Source organism: Tetrao urogallus, assembly GCF_951394365.1.
Source record: "Tetrao urogallus genome assembly, chromosome: 8".
In the NCBI taxonomy this organism is placed as follows: Eukaryota; Metazoa; Chordata; class Aves; order Galliformes; family Phasianidae; genus Tetrao; species Tetrao urogallus.
This window is the reverse complement of record NC_136821.1, coordinates 36,743,399-36,768,197: the sequence shown is the minus strand read 5'-3', so window position 1 is coordinate 36,768,197 and position 24,799 is coordinate 36,743,399. Positions and strand designations below refer to the sequence as shown.

The 24,799-nt window shown below is 43.5% G+C and overlaps 1 protein-coding gene across 1 annotated transcript in view; it reads right to left on the bottom strand.

Moving 5' to 3' along the window:
* The window catches only part of SLX9 (SLX9 ribosome biogenesis factor), a gene marked incomplete at both ends in the record, with an annotated part of 48,868 nt that overhangs the window by 17,699 nt on the left and 6,370 nt on the right, over window positions 1-24,799 (bottom strand). The window contains one exon of the mRNA XM_079539189.1: window positions 16,946-17,023. Within this exon, the coding sequence (XP_079395315.1) occupies window positions 16,946-17,023 (78 nt within the window). The remainder of the gene's footprint in view (window positions 1-16,945; window positions 17,024-24,799) is intronic.

Below are 24,799 nucleotides of genomic sequence, written 5' to 3'. Positions count from 1 at the left end.
ATGAAACTTATACAGGGGTCTCTGTTTTTATACTTTCCTTGTGCAAAAGTGACTCACAAAAGTAGTCATGACTTCAGAACTAAAGGATTACAGACAAAAGGAAATCAGCCATAGGAAGAGGTAGCAATGAACACCTCAACGGATAGAACACATTTAAAAGGCCTGGGGAAAAGAGCCTATCACTGATCTGAAAGACGTACTGCCAGTGTAGGCCACACACTGCTATGCGGTACTGGGAATCTCTCTGCTGAATTTGATGTGGAACCATCACACACCTAGTTAAAAGATTCCTGCACAATTAGTGGGAAAGACCAAAAACAAACTGAAAAGGTTAGACCTGATTGCTTCCTTAACAGCTGCTCAGAGTAGTTTTCCAGTTTGTTTTCCTGACAGAGCATTAGAAGAACTGAAAACTGGAGCCTGAGCTCTACTGCAGAACATGCAGACCCTCATGACCCTCCTTCTGAGCTGCTTGGCACAACGTGGCCCATTCTCTTTAAGGCTACCCTCAGATTACCTTGCAGGAAGGAAGGCTCCTGACTCGGAAAAAAACCTGTCCTTGCAGAAACAGTTTTTGAAAAGTCACCTTGGCAACCAAATTCCTTCCAGCATGCATACAGAAAGCAAGGACTCATGGTTTTTTTTGCCACCACTACCTGAAAACAAGGTACTGAGGCACAGAGTAGTGCCATTGTCAGCTGCCTACCAAAGGTTTTTAAGATTTCTAAAAAGAACCAAGGGCACTACTGAGGTGGATTGCCAAAGCAGACTCCAGTGAGCTCACAGCAAAGCACAATATGGGCAGTCCAACAAGACCCCATCTGCAGAGGATAAAAACTGACATTTTAACAACAAAGAAAAACCTGTACTTGTGTTGCTATTGCACTTTGGATGGGGAGTGGTGGGAAGAGCAGAGAGATCCAATAAAATATAGTTTCTGCAAGAGCTTAGACAGCTGCAAATATCTGGACCAAAAGTGATTTGTGTTTACCGAAGTGGAGTTTCTAACCTTAGGACTTACTAAGAGAGACAGAATAGCAAAACATTGCAAAACTTTTTGACACTGCCTTGTAGGTTTGTATTTTAAGAGATTTTCCCCAAAATACTGTCTCCATACCTGCTAATAAGATTACATTTGACTTCATTCTCCTTTGAGAAATTTGAGAAATCAGTAGTTCAATACTTTCTACAGCATTAGATTATGCAAGACCTCAATCTGATAGTATGCTATTGCAATTTATGCAAAATTACCTTAATTTGCTTACCATTTAACTGTATATTAGCTACCAGATAACCAAGTAAGCATTGTCTATGGAAGTTTAGCATCAAAAGCAAAGAATAAAAATCCACACAAAAGCTAGGCGCGCTGGAAATACTTGATTCTTCTGCTCACACAGCATCTGCTACGTCTTTCCTCATCCAGAGAGAGACAGGTCATGAACACACACATAAACATCTTCTCTGATCGTTACCTGAGCTTAGGATCTCAGCACTGCTGACTTTGCACGAAGTTGTCTGAAACTGTAAGCAGCAGCTTCACAGCTGGGCACTTGGAGGGCACGCAGAGCACTCAGTGTGCTGCTAGCTTTGCCACGCCTCACTTTCTAAGTGCTTTCTCAGCCTCTTGGAAGAGTCAGGGCTGTCCAGTCATACTTGTTATTGCGTTCTCAAGACGCTGGTTTAGCAGTGACCCAGCTGAACAGCCTTTCATCTCCTAGCTTTGACTACAGGCTGACTGCACATCTCCATTTCTCCATTTCAGTCCTCAGCTTCTGAAGAGTTCCCTTAATGGGACAGCACATGAAAGCTTCAGTTTTATAAAAAATGCTGTTCTGACTGTTTATACTTCAAACAATTTTGTACCTCATGTAAGTCATGCACAAGAGTTTTAGACATAACTGATGTTTGTTCATGTGTTCTACGAACACATCTGCATGCTTACAATAGCTGCATTTTAACTACAGATATTCTTCTCAAAATATCCAGGTTTAGCATCTGCAGCAGTTTTTCCTCCCTCTACTGAAAAGGTCAAGTAAAAAAGACAGGACATGGGAGAGATGCAGCAGTTTTTCCTCCCTCTACTGAAAAGGTCAAGTAAAAAAGACAGGACATGGGAGAGATGCAGACAGAGTATCACCTGCAATTATTTCTGTCGAGTACACCACATTGAAATCAGAAAGGACAGCATTCACCGTGCAACTCTTCAGAACATCTGTCTGGAGGAACTCTGCCTTACCTGAACACCAATTCATGAGGGTGCAGCTGCTAGGAAGAGCTGCACCATAACCTTTTCTCAGAAGGGAACCAAAGATAAGAAGCAGGAGGAGATTCAGGGCTCAGCCCTTCCTGTACTGCTGAGCAGAGGCAGCAGTATGCTTTATTTGACATGAAGAATTGTGGAAAAAAGAGGGATAAAACAGTCACATAGATAAACATACAAAACTCGAGACAAAGCTGCACCTTCAGTTCTCTCTTTGCATCTATTTCTATGTACACACACATAAAGGTGTAAAAGGAGATGCTATTTCTCCAGGAACATGCAGCTTAAGATTCCCAGATTACTTCAGAGGCCAGAAGAGCCACTCTGACCCTTCCCCACAAGGAATTTACCAGAGAAGCACCCAGAAAAGCGAAGCTGTCAGAACAAGCCACGCATTTAAGTGTGACACAGAGTTAACTGTGACAGCACTGACATCCCTGGGCTGAGAGAGTTTGGGGTCAGTCATCAGTGTTTTCCATAGTGCACAATGCCACTGAATGAAGCCCTCTCTGCATACACGGGCATGCTGCAGCTCAGCATGGGTTATGCTAACACCCTGATAATAGGTGGTAAATTCCTCCCCCTGCTTGGGAAAACCTGTTAATCTGGTACACAGTCCAAAGTAGCTCATTTTAAATTCCAACTCATTCAGTATTTAAGGAAATGTGCACAGAGATTTAAGAACTACAAAACCCCTTTGTTTTTATGCTCTTTGCTTTAACTCGTTCACACAAAATGCAATGCTGCAAAACAAAACAATTACAAAGTCTTTTCCCCATCCTCTCTGACAATTCTTCACAACCAACGCAGGTTTGCCCATGGAATTTCAGGAGTTTTTCATTAGGAAATGTGAATTGGGAACAATTTTATAAAGGAAAAAAACATCTCTAAGATTCTCCCATAGTAACCAAACATTCTGCAGCACAACCCCCACCCAGCACCTTATGCACAGTCAGAAGTTACTGTATTACACAACTGGACTGAAAAACAATTACACAAAGCTGTGTGTTTTACCAGACATAAGCAGTATTTCTCCAAAAGGGGAAAGCTACACAGCAACCTGTTTTATAAGTGGTATTTCTAACAATAAACCCCTACGCCCTTCCCCAAGCAATGCACAAGCTTAGCGTGCATTTTATAGCTACTTCCAATCTCCGAATATCAATTTCTCCCAGCATTCATGTCCTACAAGTCAAGTACTGGCCAGCCCTCTCCATACAGAACACGATGTACCACAGGCACTGAGGTCTTCAACTCTACAGCCTACCTGCCATACTGTGGGACACTCTGACTTACGTATTCGAAAATTCTTCTGGCTGGTTTGTCCTCTTGGCCGAGACTGGGTCAGTTCACAGAGAGGAAGACTGGCTGGTTATAACAACTGCATGCTTGCAGCTGAACACTGGGCTTTTGCAACACCACAACTGTGCTGATTTGAACAGAAACACAATTGGCTAGCCAAACCTCTCAGTAGGTCTAAGGGAGGTGCAGGACTCTAAGCAGAGCAGAGGCCACAGGAAGGAAAGACCAATTTATTTATTTGTACTTTCTGTAACACAAGGCCTGGCTGAGGAAGGCACTTTACAGCAACCAATTGCTCAGCTCCCCAGTCAAGTCAATCCCTTTCCACGCAAGCAAGAGGAATGGTAGCATCTGAAGTCCCTGAAAGATAAGATAATAACTAAGTACTTGAGCCTGGCTTCCAGCAAACGGAGGATTTAGAAGTACCAACTGGGGTGGTGCAGTGTTTCTCCTAGAAACCTATGGCCAGAAGAGAATAAAGACAAAAAACATGAAGTGGCAGCATTAGCAAGATGCAATGCCCAGACCACCACGGAGGGACCCTGAGCTCTTAGAAAACCAAGGTGAAGGCAAACAGTGCATACATGCACACAGTGATAGTTCAGCTGGTAGGTAGCAAACGTTTTGCAGTGACATACTGTTACATAATTAATAAACTAATTTGACTGCTGAGTGCACAGTGATCAATACTTAATCATATTCCCAGGCTATACAATGTCAGTCAAAAATTGAATTGAGTAGACAGTGCAGATACTTAACTTCAGGGTATAAAACAAATCCATTCCAAGAGCAGCACGAAGTGGCACTTACAGAGGAGAATGTCCAGAGCAGAGACCAGATTACATCTTAGATGTCTTCACAAAAAAGGAGGAAGCAGAACTTAGCCATGAGGGTCAGAAGAAGGCCTCAGTCCGCAGTCTGTCCAAATCCCTCTGTAAGGCCTTCCTACCCTCAGGCAGATCGATGCTTCCTTCCAACTTGGTGTCATCTGCAGACTTACTAAGGGTATACTCAATCCCCTAATCCAGATCATCAATACATATTAATATTGTGGCTATTGATGACTACAAGCTGTCCAGAAGGGACAGGTGAGAAAGGAGGTGAGGAGGCATTGTCCTCTACATCAGAGAAGGAATAGAGTGTGAAGAGCTGTCTCTAAAGAATGACCATGAGTAAGATGAAAGCCTATTGGTGAGAGTTACAGAGACAACAAAGGGAGTGCTGTGGCTGGGGTCTACTACAGGCCACCTGATTAAGCCTTCTTCCTCCAGCTACAGGCTCTCCAGTGATCCTCCAGTGATCACAGGCTCTCATCCTGCTGGGGGCCTCCAAGCACCCAGACATCTGCTGGAGAAGTAGCATGGTAAGCTGCAGGCAGTCCACGAGGCTCCTGGAATGCATCAAGGATAACTTCCTGAGCCAGGTAATAGACAACCCCAACAGGGGGATGCAGTGCTGGACCTGTTGCACACCAACGTGAGCAAACTGAATGGTGGCATCAGGATTGGAGGCTGCCTGGGCTGTAGTGACCATGAGATGGAGGAGTTCACACTTCTGAGGGATGTGGGACAAAGAGTAAAAACAGAAAGCTTAGTTTTAGGAAAGCCAAAATCCAGCTCTTCAGAGAGTTGGTCAACAAAACCCCCTGAGAATCTGACCTTAAGGACAAGGGAGCGGAGCAGAGCTGGCAGGTCTTTAAGGAAGCTTTCCTTAGGGCACAAGAGCTCTCCATACCCAAGTATAGAAAGCCAGGAAAGGAAAGCAAGATACCAGCACAGCTGAACTGGGACCTGCTGGTCAAATGGGGGAACAAGAAGAAAATGCATGTGTGGTGAAAGCAGGGACGAGGAATCTGGGAGGAGTATAGGGATGCTGCTAGGCTGTGTTGGGATGGGTTCAGGAAAGCCCAGGCTCAACTGGAACTGGACTTTGCAAGGGGCACAAAGAAGAATAAGCCTCATATAGGTACATCAACCAGAAAAGGAATGTCCAGGAGGGTGTACAGACAAGAAAAATGTATTCATCAACCTTTTTGCCTCAGACTTCCCTAATGGCTGCTCTACATAAAGCCCTCAAGCAGATGGTTCAGAAGGCAGGAAATGGGGGAACAATGCTACTTTCACTGCAAGTGCAGATCAGGTTCGTGACCACCTGAGGAACCTGAACATCTAAAAGTCTATGGGTCTCAACGTGAAGCATCTCTGTGAAGTCCTGAGGGAATTAGCTGATGCAGCTGCCAAGACATTCTTGATGGTCTCTGAAAAGTCATGGTAGTCAGGTGAAGTCCTTGGTGACTAGAAAAAAGACAATGCCACACCCATTTTTAAGAAGAGTAAAAAGGATGACCCAGGAAACTACTGACCCATTAACCTCACCTCAGTGCAGGGGAAGATCATGGAGGAGACCCTTCTGGAAGCTATGCTAAGATACGTGGAAGACAGGGAGGTGATAAGGAAGACCCCGCACGGTTTCACCGAAGAGCAAGCCCTGCCTGACCAACTTTGTGGCTTTTTATGATGGCATAAGTGCATCAATGGACAAGGGAAGAGCCACTGATGTCATTTACCTGGCTTTCAGTAAGGCCTTTAACATGGTCTCCCACTACATCCTCTCAAATTGGAGAAACGTGGATTTGATGGGTGAACTGTTTGATGGACGAGGAACTGGTTGCAAGCTCATACCCAGAGAGTGGTGATAATGGCTCAGTGTCTGGATGGAGATAAGTGATGAGTAGTCAGTACTGAGACTATTGCTCTTTAACATCTGTGTCAATAACAACAACAATAGGATCAAGTGTGCCCTCAACAAGTTTGAGAACAAGCTGTGTGGTGCAGTCAACATTCCCAAAAGAGGGGATGCCATCCTGAGGGACCCAGACAGGCTCAACTAGTGGGCCAGGAGAATTCAGCAAGGCCAAGTGCAGGGTCTTGCCCATGGGTCTTGGCAACCCCCACTTACCAATACAAACTGGGGGATGAAAGGATAGAGAACAGCCCTGTCAAAAAGTATTTGGGGGTATTGGTGGATGGCATATGGACACAAGCCAGCACTGTGCCCTTGCAGCCCAGAAAGCCAACTGTACCCTGAGCTGCATCAAAAGCAGCGTGGTCAGCAGGGCAAGTAAAGTGATCTGCTCTGCACTGGTGAGATCTCACCTGGAGTGCTATGTCCATATGTGGAGTCCTCAGTACAGGAGACACATAGACCTGTTGGAGCATCTACAGTCCTCTGGGCCATCTACAGCCTCTTTGGGCCACAAAAATGATTCAGGACATAGAATACCTCCCCTATGAGGACAGACTGAAAGAGCTGGGGCTGTACAGCCTGGAGAAGAGAATGCTCTAGGGAGACTTGGTAACATCCTTTCAGTATCTGAAGGGAGGCTATAAGAAATAAGGGCACAGACTCTTTAGCAGGATCTGCTATGACAGGACAATGGGAAATGGTTTCAGACTAGAAGAGTGGAGATTTAGATATAAGGAAGTTTTCTACAATAAGGCACTGGAACAGGTTGCCCAGGGATACGGTGGATGCCTGTCCTTGGAGACACTCAAGACAAGGCTGGACCAGGCTCTGATCAACGCGATCTAGTTGTAGATGCATCTATATCTTCATCGCAGGGGAGATGGACTATGGAAGGGTCCCTTAAAAGGTCCCTTTCAACTCAAACAATGCTGTGATTAAACAGGACAGGGTCAGTACTGACCTCTGGGGAACACCACTTGTGACCTGTTGCCAGCTGGATTTACCTTCATTCACCACCACTCTCTGGGCCTGGCCCAGCCAGTTCTCTACCCAGTAAAGGGTGTACTTGTCCAAGCCACAGACTGCCAGCTTCTCCAGGAGAACATTATGAGAGACAGAGTGACAAGGAAGCTAAAAGTCAACTTCTTTGCTTTTCTGTCCCAGAACATCTCCCATTAAATAGAAACATTGCTTAAGACTCTATCAATGTGGGCTTCCACCAACCTGTTTTGCCAGAAAAACATGTCAGACAAGAGACAAAAAGCCTGCAGAGCAGGCAGCCACACCTAAGGTGTGTAAATGTCAGCCTCTGCTAGACTCCTGTGTGCATCAAGGAAGGAACTTGACTCAAAAAAACTCTCCATTCACTGCATGCAATTTCTTAGCATACAGCCTTCCTCAGCACACTCGTATGTAGTTCTTGTTTTCAGCATGCCACTTAATATGCCAGTGCCCTACCAAAAGTTAACAAGATTGGTCCCCTTAAGAAGCAGATGTCCATCAGCAAAGCAAAACCACTCGCTTCTACACAAAACTCAGGGACCCAGCATTCACATTAAAAATCAGAATAACTTATGAACACAAATGCGAGAGAGCTGCTTTACATCTCCAGCATGACTTTCATAGACTTTCCAGCAAGACTATGAAAAATGCAGGACTGCCTATTCCAATACATTCCTCAAGACCTGCTAGAAGGCTCACTGGGAACTTGGAGAGCAGGGAACAGACAGGCAAGGTGCTGGCATGCCCCAGGAACACAATATTGGATTGCTGATCTCTAATGGAACTAGAGAGAGAAAAAAAAAAAAAAAAAAAAAAAAAAAAAAAATCAACTGTGATCGACTGCTCTGTTAATGACATAGAGACAGGGCTTTTTCCTCTGGAAAAATTGACATGAAACATGAAGCAGTATCAATACCAGCAGCACATGACACTTGGAAACTTGGCATAGAGACAAACAGCAGGCAGATCAGGGTTCGGGGAAACAAGAGCTTAGCTTACTTAAGAACTTGCTGCAGTCCCAACACTCCTCTACCATGCCTCCCGCACAGCCTCCTACCCCAGTTCTGGTGTGCCCCTGCCATGAGAAAACATAGCTCACTTGCACTCAGGTTAGTTCTCTGCTGGTTTAGCAAGCTGACGCAAACCAAGACTGCAGCAGGTACAGAAGACCACACAGTCAGAAGAAAGCCACCTCACTATCAGCAGTAGCAAGTTGTTTTGAGATTGTTGAACTGATCATTCAGAGTTCATCCCAGAAATAAGAAGCATGTATCATGTGTTTGAGATAGAAGAGAAAATATATCAGTAGCATCCTGACAAAAGGCCAACAGTTGTCATTATTCCAGCCTGACATGAATGAACACATGAGCATTCCACATCCCCTGGCTGGACTCACAAGGGAGGACAGAAGGAACTTCCGCAGAAACACACAGAGCTCAGAGGATTCTGCATTGGCAGTACCTACAGCCTTCTATTTCCTCAAGCTCACTACTTTGTTTTTCACAAGTTACTATGCACTGGAGGCTGTACGCGCTCAATTATAACAAAGTAATAACCAATGCACTGAAATAAGTCAATATTTGGCATGGGAAAAGGAACACAATCAGAGGCGGGGAACTAGAGAGAGCTGACATGACACCACAGCTTCATTTCCCATCCAGAATGATGGATGCACTCTATTTTGACTCCAGAAGAGTAACGCTGTTAGGCCAGTTAAGAAGAGGGGAGCAGCTGGCAGAGGAATCCTAAAAGGACAACCTGAATGAATGCTCTAAACAGAGAGCTTTTAGGAATGATTCTTGACCTTATCACCAAGATCAGTCTGTTGAAAGAGTGATGATAAACACTACCATAGGATCTCCTCCCTTTCTTCTTCCTCAGTAATTCATTCCTTCCATCAGCAAGCCAAGGTATACTTCATGCAGACGCCTACTACACGCTATCTGAGCATCTCACATGCAAAGTCTTCAAAGATACCTGCAGAAGTGAAGACCCTCTGCCCTGCAAAGGGAGAACACACAGGAGAGGACTGAAAGCTTTAGTGTGTTTTAGAAATTATCATAAGGCAAGAAAGAAAGTACAGGCAGGCAGCCACAGCAACCCAAGGTTTTGCAATGTGTTGAGACTGAGCATCAGAACTGCATTTACCAGAATCACAGTGTGGACCACAGCTATGTTAGCTAGGTCAGGCAGCTCCCTGTTCCTAACAAACACTCTGTGCTGAAATCCACATATGCCCACATAAAACTGGGATAACAAGTTGGGAGTTAGCAATTAATCAAGCTAGCAAAGAATGATAGTAAAGAGAAGGTGAATTTAAAGGGCATGTCCTGCTTCTAGCAATACAGAAGACTGAGCAGTGTGGTATGTTCAACATTGTTACCACACCAAAATGGCCATAACATTTAACCAAACCCAAACTGTTGCAAAAATCCTGCCACTCACTGTCAGGAAATCTCTTATTGCTGCAGCTCTCAAGCTGACACGATGCATCATGCCAGGGCTGGGGGAGAAGGGAAGACACTGCAGAAGATCTCTCAGATCAAGGCTTGCCACAGGACAGCTCACCTCAAGTCACTGAAAACACCCTTCCCTTCAAGTAAGTCGTATATGCAAGCAAGGACTAGTTATATCATTTTGAAACTGTTATGTAAATACCTTAATATCTAAAAATAAAAGATACCAGGAGAAAAGCTACCTTTATTCAACACTGCTCTCTGTTTTTTTGGTAAACAGGTACATCTGACCAATTGATGGAGCATTTACAGGATAACCCACAATTTGTTAATGCTGTTCTATAATCTTTGTCTTACAATACAGATTCCACTTCCTGTCTATTGCAAATCCAGCACAAGATTCTGACCTTTTTCTACAATGGAAGTTAGAAGCACCTATTTTTGTATTTGTCGTCACACAGTAGGACTAAGAACATAAGAAGGAAATTACTAATTGCACAATAAATTATCAACTGTTTTGACAGGACAAGCATAAACTGAAGCACAGAAAGTTCCATCTGAGGAAAGTTTTTCCATAGTGCAGGTGGCTGAGCACTGGCACAGCTCACCCTGAGATGCTGGAGAGGTGCTCAAAAGCTGTCTGATCTAAGTCAAACACTGACTTCAGCTCACTCCATAGTGCTGACCAAGATGCTCTGTGTAAGTGGCTATGGGATGGCAAAAAGTTCCTAGGCTACAGGAAGGGCCACAGTCGGACATTTACCAGACTCTTCCTTTGCTTGGGCAAAGGGACTGGACACATTTTCTTCTGTGCAGCTTGACAGCAACCTCTGGTGTCTGATCCTGGTTGGGACCAAATAACAAAGAAGCTTGCCTTGCTTCTTACAGAAAGGCAGTATTTTTACATTTTTGTACTTTGCCTGAGTTTGTGTCATCAACAAATGCCTACCATGTTCAGCAGACAAATTTCTTCCCATGTTCTTTTTTCCTTGCTAATTAGTTCTATGACAGACCTGAAGGCTAGCAGGAAGCGCAAGGAGAGAAGAAAGCAAGTGTATTCTAATAACTGCAAAACAGAATGGGAAGACTAAGTGATACTCAGGTAAAAGTGGTACAAATAGAATTGAACAAAGAAGCCCAAAGCCTAATCCGTACCCTCGACATCCTTTAAACCAGCTCCTCTTGATTCCAGTAGGCCTGCCATAGAACTGTATTGAAGTCAATTTTGCAAGATTATTAACACTTGTATTTCAGTTTTTAAACTGAACTAGGAATAAAATGACAATGATTATATAGACAAACAACACAATTACCACGTGAATGTAGGTTTCTGCAACTTCAGGATACAAAAAAAGCCACTGTATATGTGGTTTAGGAGGAATATCTAGCATTCATGCAGGCTGTTTGCAGTGCACAGAGCACCAGTGCTACGATGTGCATGGCTGCATACCTCCTGTCGCAAAGACAGGCATCACTGCAATGAAAAAGGACCAGTGAAAAAGGACCAAGTGGTAGAATAGACGATAACACTAAATGTCATACATCCTCTTGTCCTCTTGGAATCTTTGCTCCCCCTTAAACCAGAATCTTGTATTTCCAAATCGTTTCTGGCACATATTTCATTGGAAGAGACTAGGAATGAGTCTAATTTCTGTACATCTCTGTAACAATCGTATTTACTAAACTTCCTCAGCTCCTCCTTTCTCAAATAGTCATCTTTTACAGGCAAATGAGCTCTGATTCATTTAATCATCACTCATATTCCACATTTTTACCATCAGTGCTGAAAGGCTGAACCACGGATAAACAAGAACGCTCTGAAATGATTGCATTTGACTGAAAGTGCCGTTATTAATTCAGATCTCCAGCCTGGCTTTTTTTTGTCCCTCTGCCAAAGATGATCTCCGATGTTACCTTCTACAAGCTTACAGCCTCAAGTACCCAGGAAATGTCTATGCACCAGTGGAAACAGAAGCAAGAGAAATGTTTCTTCTAGAGATACCTCTTCACTGCCCTGATCAGTATTCATGAAGCAATTGCTTTGAATCTTCCTTAGAACTCATTATGACCACAACAAAAATTTCACTGGGTTATTTTGATTAATTCTGGCAGATTCCCTTGGATGTCTGTTCTTAGGCTTCTTTCATTATGGTTTCTTTTTCTCGCTCTTCACATGCCACACATTGACAGGGAAATGAAAACAATTATCACATGCCATAGCTTGCCCTTGATTTTTAAGTCTTTGTGGTACATTAGTGTGCTGTGCTCCTCCCACCTCCACGCTGTCCTATCTATTGCACAACCATGCGTCAACGAGTTAATCCAGCCATCTGCAGCTGTCAGTGCTGCTGCACACCAGGAAACCCAAGCACCTAACAGTTGAGAGCACAAAGTGAACACAGAGGGCAACCATAAACTCTACCACAGGACAGCCATACATTAAATGTCTGGTTGGTTCCCTGTGCTGTGGGCAGGGGCACATTAACTCCTTTTACATGACGGTCTGCTCAGTCAACATATACGAGATAATTTTGGCCCTAGACATGGAGAAGGACTTGACAGCTCAGCCTGTACGATGCCTGCAGACTTTCATCACTTACATAATCTAAGCACTGTTAGATCCTGGTCATATTTTTATCAGTTGGTTCCCACACCATTTGCATTCTAAGTGGCGTTATAAACTGCTGCACAAATAGAGGACTGTATCGCTGACACAAATATAAAGAAGGAAGGAGGGTGAAAGTATCCTGGTAAGCTTCCCAAATGATTTGTAAAGGCACATCTTCAACATCCAACCCTCAGCTCATTGCTCAGTTTTGCCTACAAGCAACAAGGCAAAAAGCAACACACAGCAGTAGCCATGCACAGTGCTGCTGGCACCTCATTACCCATTCATCCTCCTTCCTGGTTTTGGAGCACCTAAAGCAGATCTTAAAATTGGAAAGCATTCAAAGATGCTGCTAAAGAAAAATCTCTTGGGAAGTACAAAGCAAGTAATTCATACTGCTCCAGTCTGCTTCTGACCGGAAATACCAGAAGCCTGTACAGGACAAATGTGATCCATTTTCTGCATTAAGATCATATGATCATAATAGCCCTTTAGCCATGAAAAGGTCTGACTAATTCAAGTAATCAAAGTGACAGAGTTCTGTTGGTTTTTTTTGTTTTTGTTGTTGTTGTTGCTGATTATGTAGCCCAATGAGTCTAATCCATAATCTTTTCATCCAGGTAAACTGAAATTCATTATGAAAACACTCATACCAAGAGGTGCCCAGCACTTCCAGTCTCCTTCCCTCCTCATGCTCTGTAAGTGGAACTGGTCTAAATGCTGCTTCACCACTTCTTTCAGTCTCTGACATTTCCTATTGCTGCTGGTTTAATGCTGTCTCAACTGCTCTTCTGCTTCAGCAAACAATTCAGAGTTCCCAAAAGCCCTGAGGCGCTAATGCAATCACCAGCTCTGCCATCTTATGCAGCACACTGCAGCTGGGGACAGCCCAGCCTGATATTCCCCTTCTGCCTCGCAGCCCTGCAGCAGGGCCCAGCCCTGAGACAAACCTTAGCAGACACTTCCTACAGCCTTCTTCAGCTCCTGCTGAAGCTGAACCTTGCAACCCTGCTTGTGTGCACATCATTTTTTCCATAATTATTTTCGCATAAGACAATTTCCTTTCTTCAAACAACTCTTAAATTAGAGCACGCCTCTCTAATCAAACATACCTGTTCAGATCATTTAAACGAAGATTAAATTCTAAAAAAAAAAATAAAATAAAATAAAAAAAAAAAAAAAGAAAAGAAAAAAGAAAAGAAAGAAAGAAAAGAAAAATGAGGATATGGGTCCTCTAGGAGAAAGGGAACCTAACACTTTCTCCCCCTTTCCTTCATTTGAACTTGCAAGACAGGATCCATTAGCCATTGTGAAATGACATTCTGATGGCAGAACCTATTTTAAAGCTATTTTTAAAAATGGCAGGGCTCCATCGCATTGTATTTCATACTGTCAAGCAGCAGGCAAGGACAATACAAGCCTCAGTGAATGGCATACACTACTGCCCAGACTTTATAACACACTGGTGTTAACATGAAGCTCTCACCACAGCTCCATTATACCATCTACACTCCCTGATGAGTTCAGTAACCACAGAAGAAAACTGCTGAAGAAATAATCATGTTACTTTAAGAAAGCAGGGGGTGGGGTAGGATAAAAGCAGAGTAAGTGTTCGTTAAGTTCTTATCTGACACACACTCTCAGCTTTCAGGGCTACCAGACATTTAGCACTGCCTCCATCTTCACAGCACCAAAACACAGAGCTGTGAGACATGCCTGTCACTCATGATGGCTTCAGGAAAACACCTCCTTGCACTGTGCTCATCACTCCATGCTCACAGAGCAATGTTGTCCCGCACAACGCATGCAGGTGCGCTCACTGACCCCAGACAAACCCAAGGAATTCATTCAGATGGAGCCATCTGTGTAAGGAAGGTTTTCCTAGAACCAAAAAACCACACTTTCACAAATGACTGTCTTGCAATACTTACAATACCACGTGCAAAACACAGCCACTGACAACACAGCCTTCCCAGCAAAATATCTCGTAAGTTCTTCAAAAAGAGACTTCCTTTCACACACACACACACGCACACATACACACACACACACACAAAAAAAAAAAAAAAAAAAGCCAGCATAAAATCATTTCATATTGCTTTGATTGCACTGGAGACACTGGCATGAAGAGCACTTCTTCGTGGTGATGAGGACTGCTGGAACAAGCACTGTCTATGGATTTTCTTATATGGACCAAATAGTCAAACAGTTTAGAAACCGTTCACTAACAGACTCACCACTGGAGTAAGACTGATCTTAAGCTCTTTTATCTTATTCACAGGATATTAATTTCTATCTCGTGTTCCACGAGCTGCCCAGCATACGCCGCGTTTTTCATTTTTCTGGCACTGTTCAGCTTCCTTTTCCTGACAGGGAACAATCCACTAGTCTTACCTTTGCGGAGGTGTCACAGCTAAGACATGAATAAATGCCAACTTCTTAGTGGAATGCAGCCCACAAAACACAATCTTCTCCAGGAAGAGGACTGATCCAAACTGCTGTGCTATGAACAGTGCTTGCCAGTATCAAGAAGGCTGCTCCATTTGCAAGGTCTGTGGACTTGAATATCTCTACCCTTTAAAACACTGTAGGATGGAGCTGAGCAGCCAAGCACTCTGCCAGGGTTCCCCACCCACACAAGGGACACAGTCCCTAAAACAAAAAGAGGAACCTGCGACTTGAACCCCAGCGGAGCATGTGAAGTCATATCCCTTATGATGAGGGTGGATGGAAATCTGCAGGATGGAAACCTGCAGGACACCCTGCAAACACCCAGAACATTCTGGAAGAGACAGAAGGTTGTCATGGCCCCCCTGCCAGCTCTCACACATGGTCTACTAATCTAGGCCTAGGAGCTGCAGAGAAAAAAGATTCACCCAAGGTTCTCAAGACAAAATCTTTTTGTACATCTTCTGAAATATTAATTTTCTTCTAGTGAATGTAGTTTGCTTCCACTGAAAACCTTGCAAAATCAGAGCCATCTGTTGGAACAATGGTTGATGCTGATAAAAACAGAAAAATTCATTTTTCCTGCTATTCCAGCTGCCTCAAACCAACTCGCTCTCCCCAGAGAGGTTACCAGCGTGCAAAATATTGCTAATAAACAAAACACACGCTGGAGATGTTCATTCCTAGCCAGGACTTCTTCACAGTTCTTTTTAAAGCCAGAAACACATTACCTGCAAAAGCTAAAACGGGGTTACAGCCTTCTATAAAATACAGGGGAGAGAGGAAGGGTACTAGCAGATCTCATGTAAAGATCACTTTTAGCTGAAAAAAAGAGTCTGGCTCTTTAACATTTTCTTCAAGCAGAAAAAGGTGGCAGCAGCAGCTGGGGTACAGAAATAAATCATTAGATCCCTACGGACATATAGGTCATATAAGAATTAGGTTGAGAGAAAAACAAGTTAGCAGTGAAGCATTCCTTTGGATGCTTCTCCACATACAGTGTTAGCTGCTTGTGGTTTATCCTACAGAAGCTTATCTCCTTTGAGCTGGTAGCACTCAGAAGCTTCAAGAAGCAGATTTTACTATCACTGTTCTATGATCCTTCATACTGGGCAATGTTTTCATATAAACAGCAATGTTTTATAAACTCATTACAATTGGAAAAACTGAAGGAAGAAGTGGAAAAACTTGCTTTGCATCCTGCAGAGCAAAAAAATATTATTCAAAAATATAAAGCTGACCTAGAAAAAGAAGTTATTCTACTGCCCTCTAATGAGCACATCCAACATCTCAAACAGAGCACTCTCAGAGAGATGCTCTGCTCTGCCAGAGGCATGCCCCGTTCTGCTGCAAAGCTGTCAGCAATGAGGTCACAAATGCAGCAAGATCTATAGACATACAGGAGAAACACCTGGATAGATCCAAGACCTTTTCTGTATTTTCCCAAGCTTTAACTAGAGTATATGACCACATCTGGTTCTGTTCTCCTTTCCCAAAGAGAGGGAGAAAAGGAGAAACTCCAACCTTCGGGACATAAGCAAGTCACCTTTGTAGCTTCCATGACCAAAACATGCACAACAGAGAGATGGCAAAGGCAACTGTTCTTCACTTCCAATCCACTTTCAAAGCTGCAATGTGGCACAAGAGATATGGAGGCTTTCAAAGAACAGATCACTTAGAGTGGGTCAGAGAGGTCATGGCTACAAAATATCTGTTACGTGACTAAATCATTAAGTGCAGGTATAACATAAACATAGAGGAATGTCCTTCTTCAACAGCTGTCTCCACTAATGAAAAGTGAGTCACAGGCAGGGAATTCAGTTCCTCATGCAAAGGTCTCTGTCAGTCTGGACAATATTCAGAACACATTCCATTTAGTGGTTCTTCAACATTCAGTTAAAAGTGAGGAGGGCTGAGCAACAGCCATAGAGCAACACTTCAGCCTAGTACTGAATTCAATCGCAACAGCTACGGTCATGTAGTGGATTGGGCCTGCTGCCAGACACCAACTCAGGTGCTCTCCCCGCTTCAACAGGGGAGGGGAGAGAAAATAAGATGGAGAAGTTGCACATTCCAACCCAAAAGAGGGCTGTGATAAAGACAGGAAAGTCACTTATCGCTTACAGTCACTGTTGGTGGGTCCCTTGGAGCTGGCTGAGTCCAGGCCTCCTCCTGCAAGTTCCCTCTGTGAGCAAAACCTTGCTACCTACACCCAACACAGGGAAGGAGGCCAACACCCTCTATTTTGGAGGAAGAAGAGACATGAAGTTATAATAACCCCATATAAACAGAATCTACTAAAGCACCCTGTGCATCTGCAGCAGCAGAGGACGTGTGCTGAGCCCTAGGATCATGAACCTGTAACAAGAGCCACCAGTGACAGCTGAAAGCATCACTGAGAATCAGTTCAAAGTGTTAACGAACAAAGTAACTTAAACTCAGAATCATGGCTTCTGCCAGCAGATTTCCTGCAGTCTGGAAGAGACATTGTGTACCTCTGTTGGCTGGCATACCAGGATTTTTTTACTTGAAATACATTGTAAAATAACTCCCGCACACACAGACACAGCCCGTATCTGCAGCAGCTAGGAAATGTTCCATCCATGCTAGAGACGCCCTTTCCCAGTTTCGTAAGAACATCCAGTGACCTGAATTTACAAATAATCTTTCTTTCAAAAGGAATTTAAAGAAAACAGATGTAAACAAAAATGAGTAAAAATAACTACGAAATGCATCAGAAGTAAATCAGCTCAAAGCACAAACATACACAGCCATGTACAGCGTGAATGTCCAAAATAACTCAGAAGCACACATTCTTTAAGCAGATCTATTGACTACTCACACGCCTCTCGCATGCAATCAAGCAAGCAGTGCCAGTGGGCCAGGAAGGGAGTTGGCCTTTTTCATTTTCCCTGCCGTATCCTTGCAGACCCCCTGAAACACCTTGCTTTGCTGTAATTATTGTCAATATCACTACACTGAATGCCTTCCAGCGTACCTGCAAGCTGACTCTCTGCCTGAACATCTGTGCATTCTTCTGCACAATTCATGTCCTGTGGTTAGCTTCATGGCATACTTGTAACACTGCCAGTTCAATAAAAATCTGCCCAAATTACCATTTCAAACTACCCAGAATATTTTTGAACTCACTGTATTTAATCCTTCTGTATTTTCATTTTCTACATTTAGCTTAGACCATGTCCATCAAGATTTACTGCACAAAAAACTCCCCCTATTAAAAACCAAGGAAACAAAACGCTTTCTTTCTTTCTTTCTTTCCATAAGCCAATTGACTAAAAAGCTAAACCCAAATGCTGCACCATTACGTTACACCACACATGATCATCAATAATGCCACTTCTGGACAAAGTCAGCGGGCAAATAGACTTCAAGTTGTTGCACTCATCCAGTGTAAAGAAAATATTCCCCATAAATTGTTCACAAATAGTCTTTTATTACCTCTGTATTCCAAGGATCCCCTGAGCAGAATGGATCTCAGCACAGAAACCAGCACTCTGTACCTTTTTTTTTTTTCTTCTTCTTTTTAAGTGTGCATTGCAATTTTGGTGGACTGAGGGAGAAAGCTCCACATGAGTATTAAGTTTTCCCATAATTATAACTTATGAGCCATCAGTAGGGTAACTGGAAGACTACAGAGTGCCCCTGTTAACTGATTCTACACTAAAACAAAACAAACAAATCAAGTGAGACTATTCCATTAAATACATACTTACATTAAAGACTTAGTCTGAATTACAGACATCAGCTCTTGAGAATTCTACTATTAAATACACAGCTCATAATTCAGGTAAGACCTACACTGGCAAAGTAGAGATTTGTCTCTAGTAATCCAGTGATCTGATTTATACAGATGGCAATCTTAGCACAGAAGACCCTTGAAAGAAAGAATACCCAAGCAGAATAATGTTCCTCACATGGACATTTCCCAGCATGACCAAGCCAGTCAGAAGGGAAAACCCAGAAAGGAGATTTCCCATCCATCCTTTACCAGTCTCTACCAATATTCTAAGTAGAGCGCACATTAAAAATTAAACTCCCAGGGTATGTATTTTAGAAATATGTTTGACAGTTTGACCCAACTCCATACATGCTCTGGTGACAAGGAAAGAGCTCTCAACTTCCAGAGCTGTCAATCTGGCTCTCCCCACAGTCACTTCCTCCCCCTCATGGGATTTTTCTTTCTCACTTTACTCAGTGTGTAACTGTTCTTGCCATGTCTCAGGGGACAGTTTCCTTACTTGGACACAACGTTGAGTGGTATCTTTGCCACCAGTGCAGAACCAGGCTTCTTTTCCTTTGAAGCATTTGTAATTGTGTAACTCAATTATGCCAAGGCTGTAACATTAAAACAACAACACAGGGATTTTTGTTGGTAACCCTCTCCAGCTCCAGTATTCTCCTAAGCAGGGTTGATTTATTTTTGTGTAACAATGTCTGACCGCATTAAAGGAGGAGAAACCCTTGCTACATTAGTATCCTTTTAAGGCTTTGGGATTCATAATCTCACAGAGCAAGATGCTGCACCACACGCAAGCTGCTATGCCCATCATACCTGATCTGGATGCAACAGTCTCAATGCAGCAGAGCCCCTTCATGCCACAAGGGACTGACACTGGACCTAACAACCACACACTAGAGCACTCAAGTCTTACAAAGGCCAGAGGATGCAGCTTCACAGCTGCTTCTTGGAGGTTTTCAAGAAAAGGGTAGACGTAGCACTGAGGGAAACAGTTTAGTGTGCAGGGCGGTGATGGGTTGATGTTTGGACTAGATGACTTCGGTGGTCTTTTCCAACCTTAATTATTCTACGGTTTCATGATTCCCCAGCAGCACAGCTCTCAGCCCTACAGCAGCTCCAGCAGCCAGGCTCGCCTCCCTTACATCCACGTATGCACACACTCCCACCTTCATAGGTGGTGAATGTCACACAGTCACAGGAATCAAGCAGAAAATGCACTCAGAATGATCTGACATGTTGTGCGAACTCCGAAGATTTGTTTCAGACTCTTCCTGCTACTGACGTCCTCCTCTCCCAGACTGCAAACATCTTGGCAGCTCTAGGCATTCTGGAAAATGTTATTGTTTGTGTGGCGATGAGTATCCATGACCACAAGCTAATTGTAGAATCGTTTTTAAAATGTTAATACTAAGAATAAGGACTTAGCCACAGCCATAGGGAAGGGAAGGAAAAAAAAAAAAAAGTTAATTACTTCCATAAATATTAACACAACTGATTTCCGTGGTCTGGCAAAAGGCACTCACAACATGGAAACACTGTTTCCAGAAGTCAAAGCACTTGAAGCAGCACAGATTTCAGACATTCATTTTAGCTCTTCTCATTTAATTGCATTGACTCTAATTAAGCTGGAGCTTCACACAGCTCTTCTCACAGAGGGCCTCACATAGCACAATGAATTACTAAACTGATTTTAACCAGTGTGGACTTTCTCCTTGAATTACTTGTGAGGCACCAGTATCCTAAAGTTACAGTAGCATTCCCACTGTATTCCAAATTTTCACTCAAGCTACCTGCAATGGGTCACCGTTTTCAATGTCAAGCAGTCCCACGCAGTTCAGGACTTGGACAGCTTGATTCTTGAAGTAGGGCCCTCATTGGTTTTCATCCTTTAAACCTAAGCAACAGCAGAAGAGTCCTCTGGCATCAAGGTGATTTGTTGCAATATACAGACTTCTGATGGAGGGTGCTGCAGATTAAAATCATCTGGAGAGGCTTCCCATACCATCCGTCAGTGTCAGAGTTCCTCTCAAACACCATTCAGCTCTATAAAGGTCTGTTTATTAGTCAGAGAGCAAAATTACCCTTACAAGGTTATCTAACTCTCTTAATGTAAGAACAGCACCTAAAGACATAGGAGAAAAAAAAAAAAAAGTAAAAGGATTTCAGCCAAAAATAGTGAGGTAGGAAGTACAATAAATTGCCACGTCAAGAAATTTACCCACATAAAGCCATAGTCAAAAGCAAACTGCCAATAGTTCTAGGCCTGAAATGATTTACAACTACCATCAAGCCTATAAGCCTACTAATAAAGTGGCATACTGAGTTATCAAATGTCATGGTTTTACAATTTTTGGTTATCAGTATTCCACATCATAACATCATGTACTGCAATGGAGGTTAAAGAGTTAGTGCTCCAGGTCCAGTTATCTGCCCCAGAAGAGAAGAACTACTACGTTCCCAGGAGACTGTTCACTGTTCTGTTATTATTTCCGCTCAGGGGGAACAGATAAAGACCTTGGTTGGTCACCCAACACTCCCTTTTTCCCTTTTATATCTTCTGGCCTCTCTTGGCTGTGGGTGCCATCTCGTCTCAGCATTAGAGTAAGGCCTCCAGCTTTCAGACACTCTCATTATATTTGATTTATTAGCTCAAATTCTAATTATATTGTATTATATTATATACTATATGTAATATATTTTAAAACATTCCTTCTCCAGAAGATTCACGTTCTCAACTTGCTCCTGTATAAAAAAAATGAACTGCGCTCCATCTGCTCCATGCCAGTCAGCACTCCATCCCATTCACATTGTCCAGAGTATCCTGCAGTTTGTGTCAGGCCAGTGGGGGTACAATAACAGAAAAGTTTAGCTGAACTCAGTTCAGTGCTTGGAAGTGAGCAATGTTTTACTGACTGCACTTCTGCAAAAAGACAGAAGAACTACTCCCTCAGACAACATGACAAAGACACAGACACACGGGCAGTCATTCACAGCCATTTTCCATACCCAGTTATCAATCTGGGGCTGGGAAAGAAGTAAAGATTATCACATTTCCTGTATAATCCCTACTCAGCATCACCCCTTTTCTAGGAATTTTTGCTTTCTTGTAAATTGGGGCTACTTGCACTTTCACATACAACAACATAGAAAAAAAAACAACTCCCACTATGCTTTCTTTCTTTCCCACTTCAGACTCTCATCTTGAATGACAAAAAAAAGTAAAAATCTAGATGCATAAGAATAATTTATTCCTACTGTTTGAGAAAGATTTGCATTGGTAAGAAAGACAAGAATAGCCAAAGAGGAGGAAGAGAAAGCCAGCAAAGTGAGGGTCTTCTAGTGCTTTTTAGGGAGGCCAACCAATCTGTAGGCCAGTTTAAGGTTTGCAGCTCTACCTAGCACTGGTTCAGCTCTGCACAGCCCATGTCAGTTAGATGCATTCAAACATCATGTGCTTTCAGTGGGAAACAGCTCCTCCAGACAGCTGGCCAGCACTGGGAAAGGAAAAGGAATGAGGCAGCATGGTCAGGGAAGAGAGAAGTCTGCAACCAAACTTCTGCAGCTTGCCTGACACAGTTGCCCAATTTAAAGTCTGGGGACACATCCCTGACCCGTGCAGGCTGCACAATGGGCAAAAAGAGAGGCAAGCAAAGGAGAGGTACACAACTTCAAATGATCAAGGCTGAGCTTTATTCAAACTTTTCTGTAATGGAGTCTGGGTGCCCAGGTTCATTCAGTTCCCCAGCCATGAAAGCAGGACATCTCACCTCAAATGGTACTCAGCAGTTTCTTCTACGGGAGCAGCAATATGCCAAGTAGAGGTTTTCAAAGATGTTACAAATGGTTTCAGTGTAAAACAACTGAGCACTGCCAACATGCTACCACTGATAGCAGCAAAAGAGAGCATCTCATTATTCCCAGAATTCACAGAGACCAACATCTGAGCAGTTAATAACAAAGACATTGATGGAGCAGGAATATCTTGCTGCTTTGGACAGCACATCACATTCACACAGGCACACAGCCACTCCTCATAGGACACTGACTTTCACCCTCAATCTGCAAATTTACTGTTGCCCTATCCTATCAGAGGAGTGGGGAACAGATTAAGGCAGCGACGGGCCCAGAATTAAATGCTGAAGAAAGCTGACAGCAGCAGAATCGTTAAGATCCAGCAGCTTTCCCTGCTAGGGATGTACAGAATAGTCATCACAAGCAGAAGATTTAAAAACACCCTACAGTTGCATCAAGAAAATGCAGTAAAGGCTTAAAAGTGATATTCAGAAAGGGTGAATTAATGAAAACAGAACAGGATGTTTTCAGTCTTTCAAATTCTAAACACTCTAAAGCACCAGGAAAGAAAAAAGCAAAACAAAACTGAAAACCCATCTGCACAAGGCAGGTGCAGCACTATGCACAAGAAAACAGAGATGCTTTAGATGCCTTAAGGAAGCTGCACAAGATAGCAGGCAGCAGGCTGCACAGGACGTACAGAGAGGTCCAAAAGGTCTGCGCTGATAACACTGCCAGCACCTCCAGCCTGTTCTTGCTATGCCATATCACCAAATATTTGCTTAAAAAAGGTGCACAGCATCAGCATTAGACAAAGCAGAAAGGCCAAACCTACACCACACTCTGTGGAGTAAGACAGCAAACATCCTCCCAAGAGAAGAAACCTGCTCCTACCAGAAGCACAACTCTGACTCATACAGAGGCATTTCATGCAGAAATGTGATGAGAGGTGAGGACAGAAGAGAAAAAGCTGCAAAATTCAGGGGACACAGACAAAGAGAAATACAAGGAACAGACAGGAATGAACTACAAGACACAAAGATTAGTATCCTATTAGAGCTCATAAAGAGTAACAGGAGACTGGCCACAGGTGCAATTCAGCAAGCAACAAACACAACAGCTAATCCACTGCAGCAGTAACAGAAAGCCCAGACACTGTGTAAAGCTGAAAACAGAGATGATCATATAGAACCTGGCAAACCATTTATCTAAAAAAAGAAGAAAAAAAAAAAATATCAGCACAGGAAAACATATCACATCACATGAACTTAATACATGGTTCTATGGCAGGGCCACAAAGCCAACCTGCCAACTGCAGGCTTTCTGCTTCTTTCTTGAGGCTACATAAGGAGAAGGGAATTGGACAAGTAGCTACAGAGTCCAAAGAGAAGGAAGCAGTTATCTGATATATCCAGCAAATCCGGAACACCACAGCAGAGACTGAGGTGCAGAGTGGGCCAGCTAGTAATTCTGCAAAGGCAGACTCGACAACAGAAGGAATCCACAAGTTATCCATGAGAGAGGAAAAGTAAGACCAACTCCAAGCTGTCCAGCTTTTCCTTGGCCTGATTTTATACTCTCATCTTCATATTTCTCCAAAGGAAAAGGGATTTCTGCCTCTTCCAGGTGCTCCATCACTTCACCCCTCTGCTCCTACTCATACCACTGATGCAGAAACCTGTGCTGCAAGGGCATTCTGTTCAGCAGAGAACCAAAGCTCCCAAGACAGAAGGGAACAGCACAGCATGCATGCCTGAAATTCTGGTGTAGCTCTGCATGACCTCATGCAGACCCAGGCTTCAACAAGCCAAGAGGCCCAACCCAACTTCTGCTTAGCCTAATGTCAGCCTGTGTCCCCTGCCTTGGTAACTCCTGCCATGCTTCCTTACAGTCTCCTTCAAGACCCTTAATGAGCCCAGGACCAACAAAGCAAAAGCTTTCAATTTGTGTTTCACATTTGCCTGGCTCACCAGTGGCACACAAGGAGCAAACACAAACTGCAGGAAAGCTTACTAATTCCCAGTCAAGTGGTCTGCCAGAGTTCCACTTGAACAGGCCTCTTTTTGAAAGCAAAAATGCCGGAGGTAAAGCTGAAGAACTGCTCAAAATAACATACAAGTTAGAAAAGTGCCGTAGTGTAAGAAGGATAAAACTATCAGAGAGCATCCAAAGGAGGGCAGTAAAGATGGTGGTCTGGAGGGCAAAGTGTGTGAAGAGCAGCTGAGGTCCCTTGGTTTGTTCAGCCCAGAGAAGAGGAGACTGAGAGGAGGCCTCGTGGTGGCCTATATCAGGAAAGGGTCATGCTGGGGTTAGGAAAAGGCTCTGCACCAGAGTGGTGGGCATGGAGCAGCTCTCCAGAGCTTCGAGACGTCGGAGCTCAGGGAGCATTGACACCGCCCTCAGACACAAGGATTGGATTTTGGGTG